The 12,448-nt window shown below is 43.5% G+C and overlaps 1 protein-coding gene across 2 annotated transcripts in view; it reads right to left on the reverse strand.

Moving 5' to 3' along the window:
- Positions 1-12,448, reverse strand: part of znf423 (zinc finger protein 423) — a 207,048-nt gene that overhangs the window by 171,647 nt on the left and 22,953 nt on the right. For both annotated transcript variants that reach the window (XM_084059129.1, XM_084059128.1), the window contains exon 2: positions 869-931. In XM_084059129.1, the coding sequence (XP_083915255.1) occupies positions 869-931 (63 nt within the window). The remainder of the gene's footprint in view (positions 1-868; positions 932-12,448) is intronic.

Genomic DNA, 12,448 nt, shown 5'->3' on the forward strand with positions numbered 1-12,448 from the left:
GTATAATTTTCCTAAAAGGCTAGTGATGAGGTTTTATTCATTTTTTAAGTAGCCATGGCAGTAGCCAAGTAGGCTAGTACGGTTTAAACACTTGGAGGCCAACCAGTCAAAGGGGAGGAGAGAAGGAAAGAGGGAGAAAGGGACAATGAAACCACAAGGAAGAATGAAATCCAAGAATAGTTAAACCAACCACATCTCTCCCTTTAGTTCCTTTCCCTCTCTCTCTCTCTCTCTCTCTCTGCACAACACCAGACTACAGGGACTTGTGAAAGCACACAAATGTTTCCTCTTCTCTCCCTCCAGTGTTCTGTCTCTCCCTCTCTAATCCTTCATGTTTTCATCCCTCTCTCAGCATCTCTCTGGTAAGAACATCTCATTCTTCAGACTGCCAGTTAACTCTCTCTCTTTCCCGTTTAGCTGCCCCTCATTCGCCTGCTCCCATCTTCCATTTTCTCCCTCCCTTACCGTCACCCATCCCTCTATCCTTATCTCTCCCCATCTTCCAGTTTCTCCCTCCCTTACCGTCACCCATCCCTCTATCCTTATCTCTCCCCATCTTCCAGTTTCTCCCTCCCTCAACGTTACACATCCCTCTATCCTCATCTCTCCCCATCTTCCCATCGCTCCTTCCCTCTACCTTCATCTCTCTCCCCCTTCCAACATTGCCCAATATCTCTCTGAGCAGGCCATTACAGACCATGTGGAATTGATATTAGAAATTGTTTGTGTGTGTGTGCGTGTGTGTGTGTGTGTGTGTGTGTGTGTGTGTGTGTGTGTGTGTGTGTGTGTGTGTGTGCGCTTGCGCGGTGCACATACAGTATAAACTGGTTGGAATGCTCCTATAACAGTGCATGTGTGTATGCGCTACCTGTCTGGACAGTCGATTCATCCCACGTCCCACCGCACTCTGACGACTCCCCCTCGTCCACCGCTGGAGAGAAAAAGAGAGACAGCGTGTCAGCAAGTCAGGACTGGACCCTTTTATACACAGCAAAAAAATAACAGGCGGAGGGATTCCAACATATGGCCCATCTTACAGTGCATTTAAGATCAAAACCATTTGAGTCCTGTTCAAAACCAACAAACAACAACCAAACCAGGGCCATGTCAAGACCGAAGATGCACCAAATTTGAGTTTTTTTTAAATGTATTATTATTGCACTATGTATGTACTTTAGTCATCCTTCTGCTGCATAAATGTAGACCAATAATCATAATAATAATAAATAAAATTGTTGTTGTTGTTGGGATATACAGACACAGAGAATTGTTCTGTATATCCCAGTTGCAAATGTATTCATCCATTTACTACTGGATATCATATTTTCTATATATAACATATACTGTAGTTGTATGTAATGTAATTCCAAACTCTAAATTGTATAGTATGTGATCGTCTACGGTTATACTCTACTACACTAATGTATATGTGTATTGATGTTTTTATTTTGCACACCTACATTTTTTTAAAACGTTTTACATTTTAAACTTTATACGCAGAGATTTGTGTAATTTATAGTTATATTACTACTTAATATCCTTGATTCATAACCTGATTATGTATTTGTATTCTATCTTGTTTTTTTAAGTTCTTATTGTCACACTTTGGTGTATTTTTTCACCATGTAAGTTGCATTGAAGGAAGCATAAATCTTGTTATTTCTAAAGAATACTCTCCTCATGTATGCATGCATTCGCGCACGCACGCACGCACGCACGCACGCACGCACACACACACACACACACACACACACACACACACACACACACACACACACACACACACACACACACACACACACACACACACACACACACACACACACACACACACACACACACACACACACACACACACACACACACACACACACACACAAGATCAGAGCTGGAATGTGACAGGGACTTCCTGGGTACAAGCGGAAGGAGGAAGTACTGCTGCCACACAAACAGGAAATGGCTGGAGCCACCACACAATGGGGACTTCCTGTACACCCCCCTTTCTCTCCCCAAATGCTCTCACCTCTCCCTCTTTCACTGCTCAAAGCCCTCTGCTTTTCTCTCATCTTGACCTCTCACCAGGACCCCCCCCCCCCCATATAGTCCATCAACCTACTCCAAGTTCTCATCAGACCTTCTTATCACCACGCCCACGCACACACACACACACACACACACACACACACACACACACACACACACACACACACACACACACACACACACACACACACACACACACACACACCTCTCACTCTCCCCCGTAGAGGGTTGCTATTCCAAACCAAGCCAAAAAGGATGGACGCACAAAGACAAAACAAGTAATAAATCACCAAACTGTTATGGTGTGCCTAGTTTGATCTTAACCTTGATTTGTGGAGTGTAGACTTCTATTCCTTTGGTGGGTTTTAAATAATAATAATGTAATAATAAACATTTCATTCTATTTTATTTTAGTCTGTCATTTTACCCGTTTCTTGTTGTTTTTCTTTTCTTTTCTTTTCTTCTCTTCTATTAAAGAAACTTTTTGTCAGGCGTCTCCTGCCAAAAAGAACTGATCTAACAGATCTACAAGTTATTCACTTGTAGATCAGTACTTTTTGGCAAGGACACTGTTGTGTGAAGGAGTATAAATTATGATAACACTCTACTGTAATGCTGAATTTATACTCCATCGCAAGATGATGTGGATTGCCAAAAAGAACTGATTTTCAGTAAGCCACACCTTCGTATTATGGAGTATGAATCAGGCTTGATGGTGACTTTTGAAATTGACCTCTCACAATTGCCATATAATCCAGTCTAATTACTCCATTATTAGATTAACGAGTGATATGACATTGAGGATTTTGTGAACGCAAGCTAACCTTTATCCAGCCCTGAAAAAGTAGTCAAATAAAAATCATTTTCAGCTGTCCAACGCTAGCAGGGAGCTGGACTTCCCTTCAACCGTCCATATAGTTTTAGTGTCGATATAGCACACAAACCCTGTCTGCACGCCAATCCGCGCGCTTGAGTGCACACACGCGCACACACACACACACACACACACACATACACAAGAGTCATGGGATTCCAGTAAAGTGTTGGCAATCGCCCTGCTCTCTGACATAGCCTACCAAAACATTGATTCATTCCTTTATTTTCACTCTGGAACCAAACCAACAATACATCATACAGTAACAGGTTGACCGGCGAGGAAACGGCCCTGTTAGTTACCACACTTTTTCCACATGTTTCTAACATCTCTGCTACAGTGTGCAGCACTATGTGACAGCACGTAGAGTACAGCGGATGGAATATAATGACATTGAGTACACGTATAAACCTGTACTCAAACATACACCACGAAGAAGCCACAATGACACACTGCCCCAACTCCATCCATGTGAAATGTTATAAAACAAATGCCTTTTATTGCACAATTTATCCACTTAAGCCCTACTGTATGTATATTGTCTTACGATGAATAGCGAAAATAGCAGATCTACAAGCTCACGACGTGTCACATCACAAGCCATCGCAAGCTTGTAGATCTGAAATGTTCTCTATTTTTTTAAATCCGTAATTTGTTTTTACGATTTCCACCTATAATGACCCAAAATATCCAGTTTGAAAGTGGTTAAATGAAACACGGCAACAGGGAATCAGTGTGAGATTGTGAACAGTAGGTGGTCACATCATCAGAATGCTGCTCACATCCAGTACAAACAGCTCAGTAGCAGAGACGAGGTCGCTACACTCAGATGCTGTCTATTCCCTGTACAATGCAAAATCCTCAGCGTTCATTTAACTCTGTAAGCGTACAAATGGAAGCAAATGTACACTCTCAGAGTTACAAATGAATTGTAAGATTTTACTGTTTAATGCATTCAGCAAGAGCACAACTATCACTGAGAATGTGTATCAGTATCTAATGTGAATGTGACTAATGATATTGTTATTTTTTTATGTACAATGTATTTGTATTTAAGTCAATAGTATTACTAAAAAATGTTTACGCTGACTAATAATCGTTAATCCCTTATTATTACATTTGTTTATGGGTTATTTGAGTGATAAGGTTTACAGTATACTACTGGTGCGAGTGCAGGTGCGCATACGCAATGTGTCCCCCTGGAGTGAGTGTGGACATTTAGCGGCCCTCTCCATCAACAAAGTTGTCCACCCCTGAATTATACCACAAAAATTACAGTAAAATTAAGTTATGAAAAATTACATCTTGAAAGTGCCTAATTGTATTAAACTTCAGAGAATAAGGTTCTCCCTTGGCGGATCCTTGAAATCCTTTCACAAAACATGGCAACCATTATTGGACCATATTGGCACCCTTATTGTTGAAGAAGAACAACTCAATATTTAACTCTGAGTAGAGCCCCCCGTCTTCTTTGTCATGGGTTGAATGTGAGAGTGTGTGACTGTGTTATCTGATCTATAATATATAGTATAATTTCTTATGTCTTTATTTACTTTTTACTGTTGTCAATTATGTTGTTTATGTCAGAAAATCGCAGACCTCTTTGTCATATTGGTTTTGTCTACATGCTGTCTTTTCTATCTGCTCAAAAATGTAATGAAGAGATTTGTAAGAAGAAAAGAAAAAAGAAAGTGCTTAATATGTTCACGCAGAGGTCTGATTTTTTTTTCATAAGATGGAAATAGAACATATTGTTTAGAATTTTTACATGATGAACCAATTATTAAATTACTTGAATGTTATTACAAATTACTTGTTATTATATATAAGTTATTTGTTGTACTTCATTGCCCTTCTTGTAAACATGCACACAATGTGAATTACCTGAATTTCCTTTTGGATCAATAAAGTATCTATCCATCCATCCAGCTCGCTATCTATATCGGTTGTTTAAGATCATTCTTTCAGCATTTCTGCTTTACTTTGGATAGAGAAAGTGAACAGAGAGAAACAGGAAGAGCAGGAGAGAGAGAGAGAAGGGGGGGGGGTGACATGCAGCAAAGAGCATCGGGTTGGACTCAAATGCGGGCCAGCTGCAGGATTGACTAGGCCATTATTTATGTGGTATGTGCATTGCTCTTACCAGGTGAGCCACCTGGGTGCCCCATATATATCCACTGCTAATTATATTAATTTTCAATTAGTCAATTAACTAGTCCATCCTAATAGGCAGCAGAATGGCCTATTGGTAAAAAAAAAAGAAAAAAGAAAGAAAGCTCCTAAAAAAATGTGACTTTAATTTGAACCCTGCAAAAGCCACATGTCCTGTCCAAGTGTCAGTTGAGCAATGCACAAAAGCCCTACATGCTCACCCTCCCATACATTTTTAGGTTGGATAAAACTGGATAAAACTGTTGTCTATGTCAGGCTATACATTGTCTTGACCAATACTGATGCATTAAATAATATACATTAAATTGCTGTGGGTGGTGGTGATGATGAGGTACAGTATTGATTCACAAGCTCTTCCCAGCTGGCTTGCTTTACTTTTCCACCACCGCAAAAAAACAAACAAGTAAAGTGCTGCTCCTCCCACTGCTAACCTGCAGGCAACCATACACACACACGGATAGAAAAAGAATTCTCTCTCTCTCTCTCCCTCTCTCTCTCTCTCTCTCTCTCACACTCACGCTCCAGGGCTTTGCAGGCCCATCCTCCCACACAAACACATCCAGCCCTAGGACGGAACCAGTGCCAAACAAACAAATCAACAACAAACCCCAAAAATATACTTAATATGTTTACATCAGAATCACATTGTTTACATATCCCCTTACATTAGCTGTAGGGCAGGCTACAGGAAGTGTGGGCTCAGTGACACTGGTGCAGAATATATACAGTAAAATCCTTAAGATTTAATTTATCAATTTTTAACACTGAGAGTATACAAATGTAAACAAACGGAGCCGTAAGAGTCCGTTTGAGGGTGTTATTTAACTCCGGTATTATCTCTGAGTTAAATGACTAAATTAAATTGGGGCTTTTTCTGCCTTTATTGTGCACAATGAAGAGAGACAGGAAACAGGAAGAGAGAGCAGGGAGATGACATGCAGAAAAGGTCTGCCGGGCTCGGGAATCGATTCTGGGACTCGCTGTCAGGCATCAGAGCATATGTGGTAAGCATACGTGGTGTGCCATAACCACTCGGCTATCGATACCCTGGATTTTCTTCTTTACTGTGTACTGACACTTGTGAAGTCATGATACAAGTACCAATACAAAGGGAAGACAGTATGTTCTTGTTCACATACATTCAGCATTGAATTCCTGCGTGCCGTCACGTGCAATAAGGCTGCAGCCGCCCGCGGGTCAATCCAGCAATGCATTAAATTGAAAATTTGAAAATGCTGTTGAGACCACATACTGTAGTTTACAGGAACTGGTGAGCAAAGTCACCAATAAGACCAAATGAGTAAATATGAGTAAATGGACCCCACAATGTATTATGAAAAGTAGGGTACAATCGATGGTTACTAATCAAGGCTATTATACCATCCTGCATTACACTGCAATTTTACCTTTATTTAACCAGGCAGGCAAGATTAAGAACAAATTCTTATTTACAACTGCAGCCTGGCAAAAGGCAAGGCACCTTGAGGTAGTGAGGAAGGGAATGTCTAATGCATTATGAACATCTATCTATAAATGCACACAATCTCTGTGTGTGTGTGTGTGTGTGTGTGTGTGTGTGTGTGTGTGTGTGTGTGTGTGTGTGTGTGTGTGTGTGTGTGTGTGTGTGTGTGTGTGTGTGTGTGTGTGTGTGTGTGTGTGTGTGTGTGTGTGTGTTCTCAAGAACCATCTGATGTGCTATTTTCACAATAAGTTTTTTATATTCATGGATTTTTATTGTTGTTTTTGAAAATGTCTGACATTAATTTAAAAAAAAATGAATTTTCTTATTTCTTAGGGGTGCGCCACCGTGCCCCCTAAGAAATAAGAAAATTCATTTTGTTGGTAGTGCTCTCGCCTCACAGCTAGAAGGTCCTGGGTTCGATTCCCACAGGGGACGCTGTGGGCGCTGGGGGCGTGTTCTCTCCTCCGCGTCATCAGTGCCCATACCCTAGGTGGGGTTGGCGAAAGGGCCTCTCTGTCTGGAGTTTGCCTGTTCTCCCCGTGTTACCTTAAGGTAGGTACCCTTACAAAAACATGCAGTAGTCCTGGTCACTATACTGCCTCCCCCTGGCCAGCCGGGGCACCTGATGGAGGGGAAAGGAACTGGTTGGAATAACGTGTTCCTTCCACACGCTACGTCCAACCAGGGAAACTCTCCCCTGTCAGGTGACAAGAAGGTCAGTTGGCTCTCATGCATTGAAGGAGGCATGAGCTTGGCCCTGGCCTCCCTAGGTTGGCAAAGGGAAGGTAGTGCCCAGGATTACATAGACAATTGCCACTGGGATAAAAGGGATTTCTTTTAAGATTTCTTTTAAGATTTTTGAAAATATTTTAAAAATAATAACGCAAAAAAATGTGATAATGCAAAAAAACAAGGGGGGGGGGTGCTTATTTATTTGCGACCCATAGAAATGGGCCCTTGACCCTAAAATAGGTCCCGGCTCACTGTTTGGGAACCACTGGACTAGACAGTTGTAGACTGTGTGTAGTGAGATTGCAGAAAGAACCCATAGCAGGAGGTAGAAACGGTAGTGGGATCAAATAGCAATACACACCATTAGTTTCCTACATATCAGCAGAGAGCAGGCAAACCAGCAGACAATGTATAAATAACACCAGCTATGAATAAATAAACACCAGTAAAAATATCCTGCCACTCTCCACTATTCTAATAAATTCCAGTCCACTCAATCACAGTTTACACTCTGCACCCTTTCTAATGAAACACATTTCTGTACGTTTTCTTAATTCATGTTGTTGCAAAAGCACACCACAATAACACAAACTCAGCCAAGGATATATTTCAAATATTTTTTGTGATTAGAGAGACGTTTTGTCTCTCTAGACCAGTGGTCTAGGCTTCGCTGGCCTGGGACTGGGCTAGTCCTATTGATCTTGGACTGTGATAGTCCTACTGGGCTAGGAGGGCTTGGCTAGTCCTACTGGGATGGGGCTAGTCCTACTGGGCTGGGACTGGGCTAGTTCTACTGGGCTGGGACTGGACCTGGTTCAGAAGGCCAGATGTGGACCAAAGTGTGGGCCACCAATAGATCTCTGAACATACGCACCCCCCCACACACACACACACACACACACACACACACACACACACACGAATAGGCGAAAAGAATAGACACTGCAGAGCTGTGTGTGTGTGCGTGTAAACTCCTCAAAGTGTATGCCTGTGTGAAAGGAGACCGGTGAGAATAGAGACCTCACACCAAGAATAACCTGTCTGCCAAATACAGCAGACAGACAGACAGACAGAGAGGTGCAAAGGGAGAGGGGGAGAGAGCGAGTAGAGGGAGAAGCAGTAAAATAAAGAGTCGAGATGCAGGAAAAGCAAGAGAAGAAGAGAAGAAGGAAAATAAAGTATAGAAGAAGAGAAGAGAAGAGAAGAGAAGAGAAGAGAAGAGAAGAGAAGAGAAGAGAAGAGAAGAGAAGAAAAGAGAAGAGAAGAGAGCTACCGATGAAAACAGTTCTCCTTAGACATTGCATTGTTGGTGTACATAATGGTCATTATTGCACACATGCTGTGTTCTCAGAAAAGAGTTGGTCATTGGACGTGAGCCATTTGAATAACAGATCTATTTTATTTCCATGAGAAACGGCATAAAAAGAAGCCGGTACGATTAGGTCATGCACTCCCCATATTCTCTGGTCATTAGAAGGAACAGAAGCAGTGGTCGCTCCACTTCTAATAAAAGCCTATTTTTTCCTGATGAGACTGTAGGGAATACAGTGTGTTTCATTAGCCAAGCACACATAGCTTTATTTAGATTCACATATCCTCCCTCTGTTGCCTCAGGAGACACACACACACCGCTACTGTGAACCCTGCGCACACCAGGGGGTCTGTGGGAGGGTGTGTGTGTGTGTGTGTGTGTGTGTGTGTGTGTGTTTGTGTGTGTGTAGCCTTACATGTTAATGTAATGTACATTTTAGATAAGAAAATTAGTATGAAATAGTGAGTGAGTGAGTGAGTGAGTGAGTGAGTGAGTGAGTGAGTGAGTGAGTGAGTGAGTGAGTGAGTGTGTGTGTGTGTGTGTGTGTGTGTCTCACAGCATGATGGCAGTAAGGGAGAAAGGGATAGATGGAATGAAGTGAACACATGAATCGGTACAGGTAAGAAAGACTTCCTTTGTGAATGTAAGTTTGTGATCATGCATGTGTGTCATTGGTTCACACACATTTGTGTGAACACCTATTTATTCTCCACCTCCGATGATTTATACTTAGTTGTGTGCCGGTGTTGCGCACCAAAGATAGCAGATATACAACTTGTGAGCTTGTAGATCCGCTATTTCCGGTGTACGGCACCAGCGCACAACTAAAGTGTAACTTAGCTTAGACTAGTCAAGCCTCATTAGAAAATGGACGATTACTGCCTTTCTGCTTTTTATTTGTTCTAGTATTCATTCTGTTCATTTCCCCTCCTCATCATCAACTGCTCACTCCAACCTTCATTTGAACCTCATATAGGATATCTGCACAGGAAATGTAGTTAAAGAGTTAACCACTTAAACCCTCTATTCTTAGCCGATCTATAAGCTAACAACGTGTGAGCTTGTAGGTCTGCTATTTTTGGCATATGTTCCCCCCAGAATAGGCGTGCTAGGGTTCAGGTGGTTAAATTAACACTACAGATTTTATCGTTTGTTGTCTCCTCATTTAACCTTGTATTAAAAGAGTTAAGAAACAAAGCCCTCCCACTGGAATTCTCTCTCACACACACACACACACACACACACACACACACACACACACACACACACACACACACACACACACACACACACACACACACACACACACACACACACACACACACACACACACACACACACACACACACACACACACAGGCATAATTTATTCCTAGATTACCCAAAGTCGTCTCTGTTAATTGCTGCTCCACTTGAGAAGGAGAAAAGAGAGACAGAGAAAAAGAGATGCTATTAGCGCTTCAGAGCCTTGCTAAGCAGTGTTAAGGTGTACCCACACACACAAAAACACACACACACACACACACACACACACACACACACACACACACACACACAGGTAGAGTAGCTGTTGGCGAGCCAATAATCAGTGAGACAGAGGTGGGCTGGAGATGAAACAACAACATGACAAACACAACGGCTCAATTTAGCAGTGACAGAAACACGGAGTGTGTGTGTGTGTGTGTGTGTGTGTGTGTGTGTGTGTGTGTGTGTGTGTGTGTGTGTGTGTGTGTGTGTGTGTGTGTTGGGCACAAAGCAAAGCAAACAGGGAGCTGCTGTGAAGCCCAGGAGTGCAAGCAGATACAAGCCAATGCACCTACTCTCTCTCTCTCTCACATGCACATATGCATACACACTGAACAATTAATCTCTCTAAAAACATGCATAATGAACTGTTCTCCAAGTCGTGGCAATGTTCAATCTTCCTGCCTCTATTAACCCATGGGATTGTGTGTGTTTGTGCCGTGTGCCGTGTGTGCGCACGCGCGTGTGTGTGTGTGTGTGTGTGTGTGTGTGTGTGTGTGTGTGTGTGTGTGTGTGTGTGTGTGTGTGTGTGTGTGTGCACGCTCTAAGACTGCTTGTGCTGAGGTCAGACAGAGGTATAAGGTTTTGACCTCATCTGCTCTTCTTCTGTGTGTAAACATGAACACTGTAGAGGACAGCACAATGGGAGCATCAGTCCAGTGTTTATAGCAGAGAATGTTTGAATCCAACTCTATAAGTGTGTGTGTGTGCGTGTGCGTGTGCGTGTGCGTGCGTGTGCGTGCGTGCGTGCGTGCGTGCGTGCGTGCGTGTGTGTTGTTAACTCTTGTCTCTGCTATATGGACAGCATCACAAGCACTTGGTGCCTGAACACAAAGTCAATGCATGCGTCAAAAAGATAACCATTATCCACTGCCATAAACACGCACGTGCACAGTACAAATACACACACAGATTAATAACGGCTAATCACTGTAAAATGTTCAGTGAACATGTATTGTGATGTGAGGTGTGTTAACGTAGAGAGGAGAGGAGAGGAATATAATAACAGCCAGAAGAGGGTTAAGTTGGGTCTTGCATCATGATGTTCTGATAAACAAATATTTACACAGTTGCCAGTGTCATTAATCATATAGCTGCACATACATACCTGCACATACATACCTGCGCACGCGCACGCACGCACGCACGCACAACCACACACACACAACCACACACAACAGCTCAATGATCCACCTCTCCCTCGCTTGTTGTGCAAGTCTACACTCTCTCCATCTCTCCATCTCTCCCCAGATCCTCCCTTGCAACCCGTACCCCTCATCCCCCATCCTTCTACCCTTTGTCTAAATCGCTGTCTCTCTCCCCCCCTCCCTGCCTGCAGATATACTCTCTCTCTCTCTAAAAAAAAAAGCTTTGTCTTTTTTTCCCCAATACACAAGACGCGCACGCACACACACACACACACACACACACACACACACACACACACACACACACACACACACACACACACACACACACACACACACACACACACACACACACACACACACACACACACACACACACACACACACACACACACACACACACACTATCAGGGCCACTTATTCCCCTGGCTGCCTTAGTTCTCTGGCGTCCCTGCTTCTCTTTGACAAACGGGTCACCGTGGCCAATCATGCGTTGGCCAGAGGGGCCCAGGGAGGCGGGATGTGGGTCAGTGCAGCCAATGATAGGCTGGCTCTGTGCCCAGAGGGGAGGGGCAAGTGACAATTGCCGCTGGACAGGAGTCAAGGAGTGTGATTGTCGTTTGCCGACAGTCTCTCCAGTTTTCTGTGTCCCCGTAATCTCTCTCTCTCTCTCTCTCTCAATTCCTCCTCCCCCTCTCTCTCTTCCTCTTTCCTCCTCCCGGCCTCTCTCTTTCTTTCCATTTCCCCCATCTCTCGCCATCTTTATCATACTCACTCCTTCCCTCTCTCACACTCTCTCTCATCCTAGACATTCTTCCTCTTTTTTCTGAGGTCCCCTCACCTTCTCCCTCCCCATTTCACCCCAACCCACTTTCCATCAACCATTCCCTCCCTCATTCCGGAGGGACCCTCTCATTGGCTGTCCTCTCATTCCCTACGGGGTGACTCTGCGACGCCACTGGCCGAGAGTTGATGCCAATCGCAATCACCAGCCCCCTGCCCCCCGGGAGCCCCCAACTTCAATGGGCTGCCCTCACACACACGCGCGCGCGCTTCTATCCAGGGGCCGGGGACAGAAGCTGATTAACCAAATACTTTTATCAGCAGTGAAACCGCGCTCTCTGCTTGCCTGCCTTCTGACACAAAACAGCCTTAAAACACATAACACACACACACACACA

This window comes from Gymnoscopelus microlampas, assembly GCF_963454915.1.
Source record: "Gymnoscopelus microlampas genome assembly, chromosome: 6".
Lineage (NCBI taxonomy): Eukaryota > Metazoa > Chordata > Actinopteri > Myctophiformes > Myctophidae > Gymnoscopelus > Gymnoscopelus microlampas.